This window comes from Schistocerca piceifrons, chromosome X (genome assembly GCF_021461385.2).
Source record: "Schistocerca piceifrons isolate TAMUIC-IGC-003096 chromosome X, iqSchPice1.1, whole genome shotgun sequence".
NCBI classification, from domain to species: Eukaryota; Metazoa; Arthropoda; class Insecta; order Orthoptera; family Acrididae; genus Schistocerca; species Schistocerca piceifrons.
The window spans coordinates 21,508,256-21,529,199 of record NC_060149.1 but is presented as its reverse complement, the minus strand read 5'-3'; the positions used below and the strand labels follow the sequence as shown (position 1 = coordinate 21,529,199).

General features: G+C 43.2%; 1 protein-coding gene across 1 annotated transcript in view; it reads right to left on the bottom strand.

Annotated features, from left to right (window-relative positions):
• Positions 1-20,944, bottom strand: part of LOC124722154 — a 310,300-nt gene that overhangs the window by 101,820 nt on the left and 187,536 nt on the right. Inside the window, 1 exon segment of the mRNA XM_047247357.1 lies at positions 19,375-19,518. Coding sequence (XP_047103313.1) covers positions 19,375-19,518 — 144 coding nt within the window.

Sequence of the window (20,944 nt, the reverse complement as noted above, 5' to 3'; positions counted from 1 at the left end):
GAGTGTGCAGCTGGAGTGATATGGGACCCCTGATACGTCTACATACGACTGTGACAGATGACACTTACGTAAGCATCTGATCACTTGCATCCATTCACGTCCGTTGTGCATTCCCACGGATTTGGGCACTCTAGCAGGACAATGCGACACCCCACACATCCAGAATTGCTACGGATTGGCTACAGGAACACCTTTCAATCACTTCCGCTGGTCACCAAATTCCCCAGACATGAACATTATTCAGCAAATCTTGCTGTTCAGAAGAGATTTCCACCACCTCGTATGCTTAAGGATTTATGGACAGCCCTGCAGGATTAATGGGGTCAATTCCCTCTAGCACTACTATGGACATTAGTCGAGTCCATGCCATATCGTGTTGCGGCACTTCTTCGTGCTCGCGGGATCCCTACACGATATTAGGTAGGTGCACCAGTATCTTTGGCTCTTCAGTGTATTTCAGGAAATAAATACTTCCCAGCTGCAGTTGCTTTAATTATTTATTTACTTATTGGATCATAACCCCCTTCGAGGGTAAAACGTTATTTTCAAATGACAGACTTTTCAGTTATACGAATGACACAAATGATGGAATTAAAGATCCAAAATTAAATATTCTCGTTGAAACCAAAACATAAACTTCCACCGGAATTAACTTTCTTACGTTAAAGTTTTTTATTATGATTACGATGACGATGATTATGTGCATTTCATAATGAGGCTTTAGCCCCAAATGAGTTATCAGAGAATAAATAAACATAGAAGCCTGTTGTAGCTCTGCAAGATTTATTTCCTGAATTATTAGCAGCAGCTACGGACCAATATTAATTTCCTCAGAAAACGAGGAGAATATGAGGGATAATGTGCCACACCAGATGCAATTTTGAACTTTTCTATAGTTTTTGGCCACTTTACAATTTTAAGTAGTGTATGACACTCAGCTGTCTATTTTACTTTACAGAATGATTCTGTTACCCACCATATTGATGGTATCTCTATATGACAAATAAGAGCATGAAAGAAACAAGTGCGGTAGCGTTCTCGCTTCCCGCGCCCGGGTTCCTGGGTTCGATTCCCGGCGGGGTCAGGGATTTTCTCTGCCTCGTGATGACTGGGTGTTGTGTGATGTCCTTAGGTTAGTTAGGTTTAAGTAGTTCTAAGTTCTAGGGGACTGGTGACAATAGATGTTAAGTCCCACAGTGCTCAGAGCCACTTGAACCATTTTTGAAACAAACAAATTCACAGCGCACATTCAATCTAAATGGGAGATTGCATGAACTAATACTTGCGAAAATAATACATTAGTTACAAATCATGTCAAACTTAGACATGGAAGTATTATTATTTCTGCTTCGTATCCCAGCAGAATTGCTGAACATGAAAGAGACAAAGTGTGCGGCGTTGGGAGACACTTAATGAGTACATGATTGGAGACAAATTTTACAGGAAGTTCCAAAATGCAAGGTAAAACAAAAATTTTCAGAATGAGATAGGCTAATAAGTTCTTATTAAAAGCATGAACTGTTTGACGCAGCAAAAGAAGAAATTTCGTTGTCCTTGTATTTGAACAAAGGGCATATTTTATCGAAAAGCCTGTCGTATTGATTCCACATGAGTTAGTGAATGGTACGAGAGAAGTTTCAGCCTTCAGCGTGAGACATATTGAGGGATTATTTCTCGGAACTACGGAATTTTGTACTGAGGGGATTTTTTTATGTGTTGATGAAACAGCATTTCAGTGAATGCCAATTCGTAATTTAATAGGATGAATGTGGTTTATTTATTAGTACGAAACTAGGAATGTTTCAGGTCCGCAGATTTAAATATGTAAAGGGCCGTGAAAACAAAGAACAACTGTTCAAAGCGAAAGCTACAGTCCTTTGTGACAGACAACGTGACTGACAAATATTTAAAACGAGTATATGAACCGAAACCACACTTTGGATGCAGAGAGACATTTTTACACGCTGAAAACAGTGTCTTGTGACAGCCAGAGCGAGAGCACCAGCAGCAGCGAGTACTGTTTGTATAAAGCGTTTATTTTGCATTTTGTTTACGACCTTCCACTAAGGAAGGGATTCTATTTGTGTTTATCTGCTCTGCATAGTAACTAACAGTTCTTGATAAAACTTTACGTAGTTTTCGTGTTAGATTTCTTAGTATTTTCTTGATCGTTTAGAACAGAAAGCGCCCTAAAACCGTCTTTTGTTTGTTTCGCGGCCGTTAGCCACTAGTCACTTGAATCAGCAGTTGTCTTGTGACAGCCAGAGCGAGAGCACCAGCAGCAGCGAGTACTGTTTGTATAAAGCGTTTTTGTATTTATTTGCTGCACTTAGCTTTTAAATAGTTTTTCTGGGAAAACCTAGCGTAGTTTTCGCGTCTCGTATTTCAGTGAGTGTTTCTTGATTATCAGAGTAGCTCATCAGAAGATTATCTTGGGAATTTGTCACCGTATAGAGTAGGGTAAACATAGTCATGTGTAGGGGCTGTGGTTGTTGTGAGCGGACGCAAGGAGAATTGGCCACTCTTCGGGGGCAGGTGGAGGCTTTGTCTGTTAGGCTCATCGAGCTCGAGGCGCAGGCGTCGGCTCGTAGTGGCGTTGGGGCAACTGTGGTGAGACCTATGCCTACTTCGGTGGCCTTGGAATCACATGGAACCCCTGATGTCGCTGCGTCTTCCGGCAGTGAGCATCTTACCGGTCAGCCATCACTCCAGGGTGAATGGCGGACAGTGGTGGGCTCGCGCGTGCCTGGCCGAAAGGCGAAGGTGGGATCTGGCCGCGTGGCAGCTGCCTTACCCCTTTCCAACAGGTACGGGGTGCTTCCTAGTGGTGATGACATCGTTTCCGAGCCACCACAGGATGCCTCGCCTGTTGGGCCAGTGGCCGATTCTCCGGCAAGGTCCCGACAGTCACAGAGGGCGGGCCTATTAGTTATAGGGAGCTCCAACGTTAGGCGGGTTATGGAGCCCCTCAGGAAAATAGCGGGTAGGTCGGGGAAGAATGCCAGTGTGCACTCGGTGTGCTTGCCGGGGGGTCTCGTCCGTAATGTGGAGGAGGCCCTTCCGGCAGCTATTGGACGCACTGGGTGTGACCGGCTGCAGATAGTAGCACATGTCGGAACGAATGACGCCTGCCGCTTGGGTTCTGAGGCCATCCTTGGTTCCTTCCGGCGGCTGGCTGATTTGGTGAAGACAACCAGCATCGCACGCGGAGTGCAAGCTGAGCTTAATATCTGCAGCATAGTGCCCAGAGTCGATCGCGGTCCTCTGGTTTGGAGCCGTGTGGAGGGTCTAAACCAGAGGCTCAGACGACTCTGCGACTATAATGGTTGCAAATTCATCGACCTCCGTTATTGGGTGGAGAACTGTAGGGCCCCCCTAGACAGGTCAGGCGTGCACTACACACCGGAAGCAGCTACTAGGGTAGCAGAGTACGTGTGGCGTGCACACGGGGGTTTTTTAGGTTAGAGGGACCCCCCCTTGGGCGAAACGATAAAATACCTGACGGCTTACCAGAGAGGACATTATCATCGTTGATAAAGAACGTCCGTCCTCAGAGACCAAAAACAGGAAAAGTTAACGTAATATTGGTAAACTGCAGGAGTATCCAGGGCAAGGTTCCTGAATTAGTATCTCTTATTGAAGGAAATAGTGCGCATATAGTATTAGGAACGGAAAGTTGGTTAAAACCTGAAGTGAACAGTAACGAAATCCTAGACACAGAATGGAATATATACCGCAAGGATAGGATAAACGCCAATGGTGGAGGAGTATTTATAGCAGTAAAGAATTCAATAATATCCAGTGAAGTTATTAGCGAATGCGAATGTGAAATAATCTGGGTTAAGCTAAGTATCAAAGGTGGGTCAGATATGATAGTCGGATGCTTCTATAGACCACCTGCATCAGCAACTGTAGTAGTTGAGCGCCTCAGAGAGAACCTGCAGAACGTCGTGAAGAAGTTTCGTGATCATACTATTGTAATAGGGGGAGACTTCAATCTACCAGGTATAGAATGGGATAGTCACACAATCAGAACTGGAGCCAGGGACAGAGACTCTTGTGACATTATCCTGACTGCCTTGTCCGAGAATTACTTCGAGCAGATAGTTAGAGAACCAACTCGTGAAGCTAACGTTTTACACCTCATAGCAACAAATAGACCGGAACTTTTCGACTCCGTGAATGTAGAAGAGGGTATCAGTGATCATAAGTCAGTGGTTGCATCAATGACTACAAGTGTAATAAGAAATGCCAAGAAAGGAAGGAAAATATATTTGCTTAACAAGAGTGATAGGGCACAAATCGCAGAATATCTGAGTGACCACCATCAAACGTTCATTTCTGAGGAAGAGGATGTGGAACAAAAATGGAAAAAATTCAGAAACATCGTCCAGTACGCCTTAGATAAGTTCGTACCGACTAAGGTCCAAAGCGAGGGGAAAGATCCACCGTGGTATAACAATCATGTACGAAAGGTACTACGGAAACAAAGAAAGCTTCATCATAGGTTTAAGAGTAGTCGAATCATAGCTGATAAGGAAAAGCTGAACGAAGCGAAAAAGAGCGTAAAGAGAGCAATGAGAGAAGCATTCAACGAATTCGAACATAAAACATTGGCAAACAATCTAAACAAGAACCCTAAAAAGTTTTGGTCATATGTAAAATCGGTAAGCGGATCTAAATCCTCTATTCAGTCACTCGTTGACCACGATGGCACCGAAACAGAGGACGACCGAAGAAAGGCAGAAATACTGAATTCAGTGTTCCGAAACTGTTTCACTGCGGAAAATCGTAACACGGTCCCTGACTTCAGCCGTCGCACGGACGCCAAAATGGAAAATATTGAAATAAACGATATCGGAATTGAAAAACAACTGCTATCACTTAGTAGCGGAAAAGCATCCGGACCAGACGAGATACCCTTAAGATTCTACAGTGATTATGCTAAAGAACTTGCCCCCTTTCTATCAGCAATTTATCGTAGATCGCTGGAAGAACGTAAAGTACCTAGCGACTGGAAGAAAGCGCAGGTCGTTCCCATTTTCAAGAAGGGTCATAAATCAGATGCGAATAATTATAGGCCTATTTCGCTTACGTCTATCTGTTGTAGAATAATGGAACATGTTTTGTGTTCTCGTATTATGACGTTCTTAGATAATACAAATCTCCTTCATCATAACCAACATGGATTCCGCAAACAGAGATCATGTGAAACTCAGCTCGCCCTATTTGCCCAAGAAATTCACAGTGCCGTAGACACTGGCGAGCAGATTGATGCCGTATTCCTGGACTTCAGGAAGGCATTTGATACGGTTCCGCACTTACGTTTAGTGAAAAAAATACGAGCTTACGGAATATCGGACCAGGTTTGTGATTGGATTCAGGATTTCCTAGAAGAAAGAACACAACATGTCATTCTTAACGGTTCAAAATCTGCAGATGTAGAGGTAATTTCGGGAGTACCGCAAGGAAGCGTGATAGGACCTTTATTGTTTACAATATACATAAATGACTTAGTTGACAACATCGGTAGCTCCGTGAGGCTATTTGCAGATGACACGGTTGTCTACAAGAAAGTAGCAACATCAGAAGACTCGTACGTACTCCAGGAAGACCTGCAGAGGATTAATGCATGGTGCGACAGCTGGCAGCTTTCCCTAAGCGTAGATAAATGTAATATAATGCGCATACATAGGGGCAGAAATCTATTCCAGTACGATTATGCCATAGGTGGTAAATCATTGGAAGCGGTAACGACCGTAAAATACTTAGGAGTTACTATCCGGAGCGATCTGAAGTGGAATGATCACATAAAACAAATAGTGGGAAAAGCGGGCGCCGGGTTGAGATTCATAGGAAGAATTCTAAGAAAATGTGACTCATCGACGAAAGAAGTAGCTTACAAAACGCTTGTTCGTCCGATTCTTGAGTATTGCTCATCAGTATGGGACCCTTACCAGGTTGGATTAATAGAAGAGATAGACATGATCCAGCGAAAAGCAGCGCGATTCGTCATGGGGACATTTAGTCAGCGCGAGAGCGTTACGGAGATGCTGAACAAGCTCCAGTGGCGGACACTTCAAGAAAGGCGTTACGCAATACGGAGAGATTTATTATCGAAATTACGAGAGAGCACATTCCGGGAAGAGATGGGCAACATATTACTACCGCCCACATATATCTCGCGTAATGATCACAACGAAAAGATCCGAGAAATTAGAGCAAATACGGAGACTTACAAGCAGTCGTTCTTCCCACGCACAATTCGTGAATGGAACAGGGAAGGGGGGATCAGATAGTGGTACAATAAGTACCCTCCGCCACACACCGTAAGGTGGCTCGCGGAGTATAGATGTAGATGTAGATGTAGATCACCTGGTTTATTTCTGTACAGAGATTGGTATGAACAGTTACATATCTTACCCGATTTTGTATGTATTACTGTCCTTCCTTTTATTTCCTTCGCTCAGGGATACGTTTTCTCCAAGCGCACAAAATATCTTAGGCGATAACCTTGTCGAATGAATATAAATAAATAATATTTCATGATAATTATCTACATGTGTATCTGCATCAACATTCCGCAAGCCACTTGACGTTACGTGGCGAGGGATACCCATATGTATATGTGGATTCTCTGCCACAGAAAACTATTACACACAGCTCTCATCGCATTTATTGTAGATATTTGCCACCTGTGTATAGTCTCAGCCAAAGTTAACCTATATTTGTTTCTTGCATGTACTCCTAGGTTTATCATTCTGATTCGTTACCAAGGTTTCATATTTTGGTGCACACGGAAACGTGGGGTACGGTAACAAACATATTAGAAAAATGCCAAAATTAGGAAAATACGGACCAATATTTATGTTGCCTGTAGCCTCTTATCACTTTGAGACAGACAAGGTGTGAAATAAGAAAGTGAAGACAATGTGTAGGGGGAAACTGAAAGTCAATATAGGATTTTACTTGCGGGCCACAGAGAATTACAAGAAAATTTTAATGCCCTTGATTTTGCACGATGCAAGCTGGGAGACAGGTGACGTATTTCTACCGGGAACCTCAAGCCTTCACAAGACACAGTAGAAAGCAACTTGTCTGACAATATTCTCCAGGCAGGCGTCCAAGAAACCTAAGTGAGGATGGTCGGGCGTCGATTTAAACCGCTGTCGTCCTCAATGTGAATCCACTGTGGTAACCACGGCGCCATCTCGCTCGGTAAATGTATGCTGGGAGGTAGCTAAAGACTTTGATGAAGAGTATAACTGATGAACATCAACAGGGGCTGTAATCACTAACACCGACCCAGCACAGCGGCAAACTCCGCACAAGTGCAGTCAGTGCCTAAATACACCTGGAGTCACAGCTGCGCAGCCATCAACACACCAGCGGGGCAGAACCTGGTAATGAAAAGGATTTGTAGTACTTCTGTGAAAGACTACCCACCGAGCGAGGTGGTGCAGTGGTTACACACTGGACTCGCATTCGGGAGGACGACGGTTCAATCCCGCGTCCGGCCATCCTGATTTAGGTTTTCCGTGATTTCCCTAAATGGCTCCAGGCAAATGCCGGGATGGTTCCCTTGAAAGGGAACGACCGACTTCCTTCCCCACCCTTCCCTAATCCGATGAGACTGATGACCACGCTGTCTCGTCTCCTTCCCCAAAACAACCCAACCCGAACCCAAAGACTTCCTACCAGAGATCCGTTTGTCACAAAGAAATTAACAAAACTTAGAAAAGTGGCCCTGAGATCTTCATTGACATAACTGACATGTTAATGTTTTCTATTTAAACTTAGTGTTTGATGGAAAGAAGTCAATGGTTTCACGATGTTTTTTTTGTGAAAAGTAACTGAAATCAGTGTAGCTTTTGTTCAGAATAGGTATTTCTCCGATGGGTCCCGAGCTTTGCTTAGGATATAGCCATCGTCTCTGTTGATCAGCCCACAGTCCATTCCAGTTTCAATAGCTTTCTTCAGAACACAGTCCCAAAACGATGAAATCTGCCTTAACATCTCCGTTTTTTTTCAAATTGCATTGAGTCCCCTGTAGTTTTGCAATGTTCTGCAACCCGAAGGCCGCGCGTGATTAGCCGACCGGTCTTAGGCGCTGCAGTCATGGACTGTGCGGCTGGTCTCGGCGGAGGTTCGAGTCCTCCCTCGGGCATGGGTGTGTATATTTGTCCTTAGGATAATTTAGGTTAAGTAGTGTGTAAGCTTAGGGACTGATGACCTTAGCAGTTAAGTCCCATAAGATTTCACTCACATTTGAACATTTTGCAACCCGAAGATTTTGTTGACTGCTTACGTCCAGTGCGTCTTCTGTATTCCTTACATCTTTCTTCGATTGTTCGAACAGTTTGTTCGATGTATGTCGTCATGTATTTACGTGGAATACGACAAAGACCCGGTTTACGGTGCCCCAAGTCATCTTCCTGCTCGCGTTTTTGGAGGCGGGCGGAAAATGCATTTAATGTTACGTTGAGAGAGGATTTTGCCTATTTTATTCGATTCTTTGCCGACGTACAGGAGATACGCCATCGTCTTATCCTCGTCGTCGTGTTCTGTTGGCTGGGCCTGTTCCTTCTGCCTAGCAGCACGTCTGATTTGTCTCCCACCCAGCAAATGGAACACGACGAAGAGGATAAGACAACGGCGCATCTGCTATACTTCGGCAAAGAATCGAATAAAATCGGCAAAATCCTGGCTCAACGTAACATTAAATGCATTTTCCGCCCACCTCCGAAAACGCGAGCAGTACTAGGTACGGTGGAAAACGACTATGGGCTCTGTAAACCGGGTCTTTGTCGTATTACATCTAGATGCACGAAGGCATATATCGAGCAGACTGTTAGAACAATCAAAGACAGATGCAAGGAGCACAGAAGGCGCACTGAACATACGCAATTAACAAAATCTTTGGCTGCAGAACATTGAAAAACTACAGGGGACTCGATGAAATATGAAAAAACGAGGGTATTAAGACAGATCTCGTCGTTTTGGGACTGTGCTCTGGAGGACGCTGATCAACAGAGGCTGTTGCTCTACCCTAAGCAAAGCTTAAGACCAAGCGCTCAGCCAACTAAAATCACATCCTCAGCCTAGAGCCATTTCCGCATCTGATTGGAGGTACAGACCGAGATTCGCGCCCAGCATTTGGCGATGCCGCGCTCACCACAGTACCTGACGTGTCGTGCGAAAGGATAGTGAACGAAAGGCATGGGGAGAGACCACAGTATGCCCGCATCTCGTGGTCGTGCGGTAGCGTTCTCGCCTCCCACGCCCGGGTTCCCGGGTTCGATTCCCGGCGGGGTCGGGGATTTTCTCTGCCTCGTGATGGCTGGGTGTTGTGTGATGTCCTTAGGTTAGTTAGGTTTACGTAGTTCTAAGTTCTAGGGGACTGATGACCATAGATGTTAAGTCCCATAGTGCTCAGAGCCATTTGAACCATTTAGACCACAGTATACAATAGGCGGGATGAAGCGAAGTCACTCATTCTGCGGGTATTACTTGAATATGACGGCAAGGTACCAGTACTATAGCCGGTGGAGTGCTACAACACTGGCGGCCATGACGTCAGTGGAAATATCTGTTTCCTCTATTTCGTTTTTTCGAGTTTCCACGTAAAGGTCTTTGCAGATGGGATAAGTTTCTCTCTGGTGATCATTTGTGATTGGTGGCGGTACACTTCACTGGACATCAGAAAATAATTAGATGCGAGTGCAGTCGTACGCGAAAAACTATACCGGTTTTGCTCATAAAACTAAATGAAAACTTTCGTGGGAACAGGAGATTTATTATCGTCGCAAATGTTTTATCAATACTTGCTTTATTATAGGACTCTAGCAGATGTTAAATAATTGAGTGCAGAACGGCTGGTGAGTCCCCTACGAGAGCGCGGCCCCTGCTGAAGCGCGCTACGTGACGTTAAACAAAAGTGTTTTCCACCCCAGAACGAGAGGAGTTGGGGACCTGTCCAGTCTCTGACAGTGGCGCCTCCTAGCCATTAGGGGCGGTGCGCCACTATACATTAGACGACCAAGATGCATTTGGGAAAGTCGCCCTTTTGCTCCTCGTTAACTATACCTGCTTTTGTGTTGGCAGAAGGCATTCGTATCAATGCTGGCAGCTGACAGCACGAGGCTGCCGGCGGAGTAGCTCCATCCCGTAGTTTGTGATTGTACATGGAGGAGAATGCACGTTCAACTGCAGTCTTTTAGGACAAAGATTTTCCCCAGTGCTTGTGATGAATTGTGGCCCATACAATATGAAGGCTGTTTTTTTTCGCGACAATTTCGAAGTGTAATTATAACTATGACGCATTTTTTTCTATCAGCAGTGATAACGTGTATCGGCTTTGGTTAGCTGAGCTGTAGGGTGATTTTTATTAGGCGTGTGTAGTGAATTCTGATGTCAAACAGGAATAGATGTTATATGCTTGCAGGTAATACACTTCCTTTGTTCAACACCAGCATCTAGTCAGTTGAACGTATTTCCCACCGAAAAGAATAAAGATTGCACCTTACACCCCAGCCTTCCCTCCCTTCCCTAGCTTCTAGGTGTAGATTAGAGTTCGGGCGTTTCTTTCGTTGTTTCGAGTGGTATTGAGAAATATTTTTCTAGCAGGATAACACCAGTTCCATGGTATAGTCAGTTTTTGTGGTGTATTGCGCTTCTATGCCGTCCTTGAGCAACCGCTATGCACGTAGTTGTGTAATTAGAACCGATCCTCGTGATAAATACGTAAGTAAGATCGAGATTTGCATACGTTTCAAATGGTATTGCGAAATTATTTCCCAGCAGGATAACACCAGTAGCATGGTATTGTCAGTTTTTGCGATTTTAAGCCGTTCTTGTGCAGCGCTATGCATATAGTTTGTGAAATTAGGACCGATCTGTGTGATTAATTAAGTAATTAGGATGGATATTTGCATCAGTTTCCCAAGTAAAATAAATAAAGTACACGAACCTAACCTTCCTCACCGGCATCTGGACAGTTTCTTTGTGCTAGGGGGGTGCACTTACGATTTCCATCCAGTAGAATCAGGGTTTGAGTCGCTGATGAGTAGCGTTTTTTATGTGCACTGAGTGTTTTTACACTGAATTATTTTCGGTTTAAGTGTTGTGAGCATGTTTTCATGCATTATCTCGGTGATCTACGAGTAGTTTGCAGGTCTGTATTCTGTGTACTGGATTATTTCGATAATTTATGAGTTATTTGCGTCTCTGCACATCAGTGTAATGCATTATTTTCGAGTGGTTTCCAGGCCTGTAAACTATATATTGTGACCCCCAACACGTCAGTGTGTGTGTTTTGTATCAGCGTAATAAATAAACTAGGTGAAATCCGCCCCTAAATAAATTGTTCAAGAAATAAAGTACACTCATTCCTCTCTCCAGCAGCCCAGAACGGGCTGACTCCATTTCCCCCCAGTTTTCCCCTCCAGAGAACCGGCAGGGTGAGTGTTTTGTATCAGTGTAATAAATAAAATAGGTGAAATCTATCGCTAAATAAATTGTCCCAAAAAAAGTGAAGTACACTCATTCCTCTCTCCAGCATCCCAGAACAGGCTGATTCCATTTCCCACCAGTTTTCCCCCTCAGATTGCGGGGGGATGAGGAATATGGGGCAGACGTGCAGTTGAGAAAACACGTGTGCTTCTATGGACTGAACTGCATGATCACGTGACCTACCGTGGCGCCCTCTAGCAGTGAACTGGTGAACATTGTCAGTCCTTCGGTCTGGTGGATGAAAGGCAGTTGTCTCTTGTGTGGTGGGACATTATATGTAGGTTTTAGAAATCACAGATAGTTCCAGCAGAGACAGATGTTTCCATTTCTTGTGTAATGCATCTTTAATGCAAAGCATTTATTTGCAGGACCGTATTCTTCCTCTTCATATGTTCAAGCATCAATGCTCGCTTCGATTCTTCATGCAGTGAGCTTTGGATGCACTCCTCGGCTGAATGTGTGCATGTAATACATCTATTAAAACACCGCCCTGTCTGGCACGAACATTTCGCTAATTGAACACCGACAGCTCAACAAGCACTGATATCTCAGCCTCTTCTGGTGGTAACACGCCACTAATGCTGTAGGTAGATAATAAATTTAAACGAATGTAAGCAAATTTATACGAATTTAAACAAATTTATACAAATTTAAACAAATTATATTCGAACTGAACGGCATCATGAGCAGCCTCTAGTGGGGGCAACACAATACTAACTCCCCTCAGCTGCAGGAGTAAGTTCTTAGAGCAAATTTCCCTTCAATATTCAAAATTCTCCCCCCTCCCCCCCCCTCCCATTTTCCAAGAGGATGACGTGCGAACACACTTGATGGTGGTACTGCCTCTAATTGTTTAAATAAAGACTGAAAATAAAGACTTACGTCCAGCACATGCTGAGTCCTTCACCCTCCCCCCCCCCTCCCCCCGTTCCTAGGAAGAAGTGGCGGTCGGGTGACATAGGTTATTGAAGGTAGCGCAAGTGCCATTTTCTTAGGTTAGTAGAGGTAGCCCAATTGACCTATCTTGCCTCCAAAGTTCAATTTCCCTCCAAAATTCAAACTTCCTATTAGGGGGGTCGTGGCACTTTCCCATCATCTTGTGAAATGGTACTCGCTGACGTCACGGCAGCCATCTTGAATGACGTAATTGCATCATCAGCTGACGTCACGGCCGCGATATTGGATGACGTCAATCGCGTCATCAGCTGACGTCTCGGCCGCCATCTTGGATGATGTCAGTGTGGTAGCACCCCTCCCCCCTTCCCCTCTCCCCCCCCCCCCCCGGCTATACTACTGGTACGCTGTCGAAATATCGTGTTTTAAAGACGACTGAACCTGTCTGGACGCTTGAGTATAGTACAAACAGTCGATTCGCTGGGAAAGCTTAAGATGACACATAATACACCTAAATTACATTCCTGCGGTTGACCCACCTTATGTTTTGATATGTACTGAAAATGATTTGTACGAATGTAGTTTTATGTTTAATAAATGTAGTTAGTGGAAATCAGATTCTCAAGGAATAATAGATTCATCATTCCTCCTAAAGAATGATAACAGATGTACCACACCAAACAAGAAACACCACCCAGCAGGGGGCTAACTAACTGAAAGAACCACGGTATAAAACGGTACTCCCACTGTGGGGCTAAGAATGAAAGCATCACTACAAGTGCAACGGGAATGCCGTCCTTCTCGTGCCACGTTGTGCTGCAGGTGTGTCTACAGCCATAGTGGACATTCTATAGGACAGGCATAACGTGCTGCTGCTAGAATGGAAATCCAAATCATCCCCATGGCTGTCACCTGCTTACCCCTTCCTTGTTGTTTTACTATTGTTCTTGTTCTTGTTTCCCTATTATTTGTTTGGTAGATATTCTTGTAGACGGTTTTAAGGCCTGAAGTGCCGATACCATGTAGTTCTCTGTCTTAGATTTTGATTGTAGTGTTGTGAGAGATTGTACAATCATTATTCTGTCTCGAACACAGGTTTATGTGCACCAGAGTACAATTTTGTGCCTTGGGGGCTTCAAAATAATGCTGTATGTAAGTGCCCTAAGTTTTAGGAGCTCAGTTCGTCGTCAAATTGGAGGTGAAACATCTATACATCTTACACCACCGCGTTTCTCTGTCTCTATGTGAAGGCTAATCTTAGGAACTACTGAATGGATTTTGATACGATTGTCACTAACAGATAGACACTAGACAAGTAGTTCGCTCGTACGTACTTAGTGCCACACGTGCGAAACCGGGGTTGGTCGCTAGTATCTTGTATGTGCGCGTAGGCAAGACTAGAGTGTTTGCCCGTTTAAGAGGAGATAACAATCTTCTGATTTCGATACTATTATTCACAGACAACTGTGCCCAGTCTCATCGCAAAATGTAAACTGTTTTCACTAAATGTTGTCCCGTAATTCTGTCCGTTCATAGCTGAAGAGCCACTTCACAGATGCGACGTGTAAGACGTCCGCAGGAAACAGCGCCACGGCTGAGACGCATGGGCGAGTAACTGATGGGCTGTCCATCATCCCTGGCTGTAAGAGTCAAGGATTTCAGCACTTACACGGAAAAAGACTCTGACGTAAATTTTCTGAAATACCTGTACATTTGACAGCAAAAAAATAAAAAAAACGTATTTTGTTCCTTCCCCTTCAAAAGTTCTCATTTCCTAAAATGGCTATTCATTACGTACGATACGAAGAAGTGTTCCTGGCTCGAAAGGAGCCTATGTGATCTGAGTTATGGAACAGAATACAAGGAAAACTGGATGTTTACCGAAGTAAATTTTTGGAATGCCTATAAACAAACGTGAAAAGGAAGCCCCGTCTGAGGAGTTATCTTGACAGTACTGTGTCAGAAAAGAGTTTTTACGTCCAGAGGAGACCACTTTTTGAGCTACAAAGCGCTTTCATGAAAGCTGAATGAAGTAGTTTGTGAAGTTCACGGCTTGTAGTCTGACTGAACAACTTCAGTTGGAACAACTGTATCTATTATAAGTAAATTAGGGAGAAATGAAACTAGTTTTAAGAATGGTAACATGAATTAGAAATTATAGCTATTTTTCCGTGAGTATTACGAATCACGGTAAATAATCTTACAAATCCTACTAAAGTGGAAGTTTTATACATCTGAATGACATTATTTGACAGTAAGTTTACTGGTCACGATACTGAGATATTTGTAGAGATAAATAAGTAAAACAGTTTCCAGTGTTTCACGACCTTCTGATGACAACGAAAAGTAGAACATTGAGGTTATGCCTTAATGATAATTCCACGGTAGAAAAATTCGATTTCGCTCAGACTTTCCCGAGATGCAACTTACTGATATACGTTACTTATTAATTATGTCAGTATTTGTGAGAGTTGAGGATATGCCAAGAACGAAATATACATCCTCACTCTTCGAGTGAATAGGAATAGGTCCAAAACAGAATATCCAAACTCCCACTCATTTTTATATGCTATTATTTCCATTTCTTAAGACTTCAAGGCTCACAACTTCTCAAGTAAAGTTCCTTCCATTTATGGCAACGTCTAGTTTCTGAAGCTATTAGCTTAACTATGCGATCGTACAGATTGGTCTTCTCAATACCTTATTTCTGTTTGGTAACTGAGGTATTCTGTTTTTCAGGGTAGAAACTGAAGTACATAGCTGCTAGGCATCTAAATTTTCCTTTCTCATCTTATTGAACAAATGTACGGAAACAAAAAAAAAATACCTATTTAGGAGTTATCCGTTGCTTAAATATTTCTCAGTAGTAGTTTACGCTGACAGTGAGTCTTCATAATTTTTTAAATTCAATCTTTAAAATCAGTCATTCAAGGAGATTTAACTTGAGTCTTAACTTATCTCAACAACTGGTTAAAGGTTTAGAGAAAATGAAGTAAGCTGATATTTAATTTTTTTTTATATTGTGTTTGTATATTCATAATTTTTTTTCTGAATGTTACTAGTTACGTTGTTTTCATTGCCTTTAAATAGCTTTTACATTAGATGCAGGAAACCAATGAGAGAAATATTTCGTTTTAGACTCATAAGTTCTATGCTACTGATTCCGTAAGTAAAGCTGTTTTATATTTGTGCGGTCCAGTTAAAGGGAAGTTCCTTTAATCGTTCTGTCTACAGAAGTTCCTCCACCATTTAAAAGGAAATTAATTCAACATATTTGTTGTGATATGTGGTAAATGAGGGTCTGATCTTTAGTAGAGACAAAACAGCAAAGTTGCTCTCCAACAGCTTGATGACTTACAAATGAAAAAGGCCTACATTCAGAATTTCGTTATTTAGCCGCCCTTATCCTCACTTCATGTCTCCTAAAGTATGAGAGGTTTGAAAGAAGAGAGAGGTACGGTCAAAGACTGTTCTCCATACTAAGACACTATTTATCAGATGAAGATCAGTTGTAAACGGCCGGGAAATAATTTAACACTGAAAACATCCACAGTGCGTGTCATTTACTGATAACTTATGCTCCGTTGGACAATGCCAAGCTGCAAATCTTTGTTCGTTCCAAATAAGCCCAATTTATGATGGTTGTCTTCACAGCAGGAGCCATTTGAGTCCACATTTACGTCTACATTCGTATCTTCAATTGCTGAAAATGTACCAGCATGTCGTTTTCCGCAAGCCTACGCAAGAGTTACGTCGTTTCTGCTGAGTGCTAAGCCATGTCTGTAGTAAACTACTCGTCTACTGCCACCGAGCTGGTCCATCTTTTATATTTCTTTACAAAGCAGTTAAATATGATATTACAGTTTGTAATTTGGCACTGTTAGCTAGACAAATAAGCAAAGATAAATACGACACTCCACTGTGATTAGCCGATACTGTTGAAGAGCCTCTAAACATTTAAAGTTAGTTAGTTAGTTAGTTAGGCGTGTGCCATTGTTTCTTTAATAGACCCAAAGGGGCAAACAGTGTCACTTGTTAATTATATACTTTGCACGTAATAGACAACCTAATGTGAGGTATTGTATCAAGTGAGGAATGACAAGCTACTGTGACCTAGCACCGAAGACTGTAGTGCCGAGTCAGATTTCCACTTTACACACTTCGCCCGGTCTAACTAATCATTTGGGTCAGAGTACTTAAACAGATCGCGAATGAGCCAAAACGTCAACTGCTAGAGCAGGACATTTGTCCGATAACGTAGGGAGACGGGCGCTAACAGAGAAATGACAGAACAAAATCATTCAAATGGCTCTGAGTACTATGGGACTTAACTTCTGAGGTCGTCAGTCCCCTAGAACTTAGAACTACTTAAACCTAACTAACCTAAGGACATCACACACATCCATGCCCGAGGTAGGATTCGAACCTGCGACCGTAGCGGTCGCGCGGCTCCAGACTGTAGCGCCTAGAACCGCTCGACCACCACGGCCGGCAATGACAGAACAAACGCAGCCTTCACCTGTCGGGCACACAGCGACCGTTGTAATTAACATTCAGTTAAAATAACCACAAATCGTGCACAGTTCGATTCATTGTTACCGGTTTCGTTCGAGCATCATCAGATAACCACTGCTATGGTGGCAACACGTTAGGGGCTTAAAAGCGATGCTCAGTACCGGGCGGTGCTTTTAACACTTAACTCCCGAATGCGTTGCCACCAGGACAACGATTATCTGATGATGCTTGCATTTGACGAATAAAGCCGGTAATAACGAATCAAACTGTGCGATCTTTGGCCCTTTTATCTGCATATTAGAGAAAAGACGGAACAGCGTCCGTAATTCAGGCGTCATTGGGCTCTGGAAGAAGTTCCTCTAAACATATATACTTCGGTTAACTGCTACGGAAGCTCACCGGAAGTCTAAATGAAGTTGGATAAAGTGCTAGCATGTCACTGATGTGTATACTACTTCTTACGTTATATTGGACAGCCAACTCACGAAGTAGCCTACTTGTACGTAAATTGTACCCCTGAGCTACTCTGGATAGATGAACCATGTTTATTGTAGACAGTGAGACTTTAGAATACGCTCTCATTCATCCAGCAACCCTGAAAAGATACATACTGTACAGCAGTTGTGCACCTCTCGAGTGGCACTCTTCTCGACCCCTGTACCACCACGACTGCCAAGAGATTTTGGGACGACATCTCGCATTGCCATTTAGTTGATTCAAGGAGGAGTGAGCAAGAGAAATCATGCTTCAAGACGGCAATGACCGTCTACAAACAAGAAGTGTATTCACCACGTATATGAGGAGTGGGTTCAGCAGCCATGACACCAAACTTTTTCTTATGGAGCACTTGTGGAAAGATCTTGTTGGATCGTAAGATTTTTGAAATATCGTTTTGAAGATGATAGTCCTGGGTACTATGTGTGTGTGTGTGTGTGTGTGTGTGTGTGTGTGTGCGTGTGTGTTGTGTGTGTGTACACGCCGAGGGCGATGTGGAAGTTACATTATAATTTGTCGAGTACACTATTTTCTTATCACTTATTCGGCAGTTCTTGGTCGCAACCTCAACGCAACGCGTTCCTGTTCGCATTATAGACACAACTTTGGTAGACAGAGTACTACTGCACGACTTAGAACAAATGATTTATAAACTTAATCAATTTCCCTTTCACGGAGAAGAAACATTATAGACTTGACTAATACTGACAGTAAAGGTGTGAAACTGGAAACTGAAAAGATGTACCGCAGTGATGAATGGTTTGTGGGTTCGCATAGCTACAAATGAGATGCCATGTTTAGGAAGCGTGTTATGCATCTAAAAAGAAACGGATAACCAGTATGAATGGATGCTGATTTACGTTCAGTCACTTAGATCTGGGGTGATCACGAGTTCACTAAACACTTCAGAGTTCGGGTTGTTGTCCTCAACAAGACCGCACGACATCCGTTGCGGACTCATGTACCAGTAAACAAGCTCTCTGTTTCCGTGACCTGGTTGTAGACGGAGCGACAAACTATAACCAAGACACATACCAGGTGTGTCTCCCAAAGGTCGTCAAACGCATTTTCTCTGGTGTTTCGGCAGATACTTGCAATTTCGCTTTTCCAAGCGTTGACGAAGTCGGAAAAAGTAAATACTGGTCACCCCGCGTTTCACACGGCACCCACTGTGAACGGAACACTACGATTTGTTTCCGTTACAAAGAAAATGTTCTATATTTAATGGCGTTTTATACGCTCATTCGATAGATCGGTCTAAATTAGTCTATTGCGATATTCGCGTTAACGATGTGAAGGAACGAGGACGCAAACTTGGAGGCTGCAGACAGACAGCGCGGCGCGAGCTGGCATACGAGGGTCAAGAAAGGCGTTGTGAACAGCTGGTTCCTGATATGATAAGTGCTAGAGGTCATATTATTGAAACATATATCGCAGCAACTGATTGGGACCTTTTTATCGAATGGGCACATAAAATCCACTGGGCGTCACACGAAACAAGTGATGATTAGTATTTATTTGGAATGACTCCATCAACACAACACAAAAGCGAAGTTGCTAGTATCTATCGAAACACCAGAAAAAATCGGCCTGCCACCTCTTAGCAGAGCTACGCAGTATATGGCGAGTATTTCTCCTCCACTTGTAAATAATGTTCATTAATACGCATTTCTCCCATCTTTTTAATATAGAGACGTCGATTGGCGGTGGAGTATTGTGAATGACTTACGATATGGAAGACTGTATTAATTTATTATGGCCTTATATAAACGGTGAATATCAAATATTGTAATATGTTCAGTAAAATGAAGCCCACGTTTGTGATGTACAGTGCTTTTATTTTCCATGATGGCGGAATATGTTAGTATCTTTTTTTTTTTGTGTAACGCCACGTGAGTAAGAAATGGAAGGAAATGCGGGGAAGGCTGGAGCTATGCGTCGGGTTAAAGATGTACTTACCACCCATGACTCCGTACGTGAGCATGAGGACGTTGACGTTGGGCGAGAAGATGCTGAGCACGAAGGCGGCGCAGCCGATGATGCTGCCCGCGATGCAGACGGCGCGACACCCGTACTTGTTGGTCAGCGCGCTCACCACCGGCCCTGCGCAACACAAAGCGGCCACATTCACCACATGCACGCAAGCGGCAGCGCGATTCCAGTCCAGGTCCCTCGAATTTTGCACACAACGAATATGTATATACATATGAACTCGTATAATTGCCAAATGAGCTTTGCGTAAATCTCAATTTTTCGATTATCTGCTTTTTCTTTTACACATTTTGTCAACTAAAATATATTCGTCGTTTCGGCCCCATCCAGGCTTAACCTTTACCCAGCCCCGGGAGCTATAATTCGCCCAAAATGATAATTTTTCCGTGTTCACTGTAATCCTTCTTACCATTTATGACAGGCCCGGCCTGTCAATCGGCTTTCCTCGTTACTTCTCGGAAGTACCCGAACAGCGCGACGTTTCATTTAGCAATGCTGTGCGGCATTGTTCGGTCTGCAAAATTTTCGCCGAATCGCGGTGTCAACGCTGTTTACCTTTCGATATTTTTTCGTGGTACGAAGGACGTTCACAGGCCCAGTTGTTGTTTGCACAGAAGAGGCAGTCTAGCAATCTACAGTCACAATTCTTTAAAATGATTGGGAATGACAGAAGAGAGGGATGAGAATTCTCAGTTCGCATAAGCGACGAGTACCGCATATTTGACCACGCGGAAAGAATTTAAAGATCTAGTTGATGATCAAAGATTAAAAAATTACAAAATTTCTGATGTCGCACACATTATTCCATTGTCACTTGCAACAGTTTTCAATGGAACTGAACGAAGAATATGGAGACTTCGTATATTACTGCAAAGTATGTTCGTTAAATTACGGGGGGCGGCTGAAATGATTTTTCGATTTAAAACTCGCTATTGTTGAATTTTTGAAGGAAAAAGATATGCAGGAACGAAAATTGGAACATCCGGAACGGATTGCTGACCTCGCATTTTTGGTGGACTGGACTGCACACTGTCCACATTAAGATACTGCAAGGTAACTTCTTTCTTATTTGATGGGGATGCACTTAAAAAGAAAATCCCGTTGTAGAAGGGGCACATTCTGACAAAGGCAGTCCAGTTCCCTAATCTCACTGGCTTTAAAAAGAAAACGCGAGGTATGAAGAATCGATTCAGGCCTTGAAAGAAATAAAAGGATAATTTTATAAAGGTTTTATGCACACTGTCAATCTTACATCTGTTTTTGAGACCGTCTGTCGTTTCAGCTGAAAGCGCCCCTCTGCGCTGCAGATGTAATTGACTGACCTGCAAGGTAATTCCAGTTATAATGAAACATCTTTTTACTTTAAAACTGCACAGGAGGTCTATGTTGCTTTCATCAGGTAGAGTTTTCATGTCTCCACAATGAGGTTGCAATAGTGCTAGAATATTTTGATTGACATATTTGTGTGAAAGGCCTTTTTTCGGTTATGAAACTGAGTAAGTCACGATTGCGTGGCAACTTGAGTGTGAAACTCTGT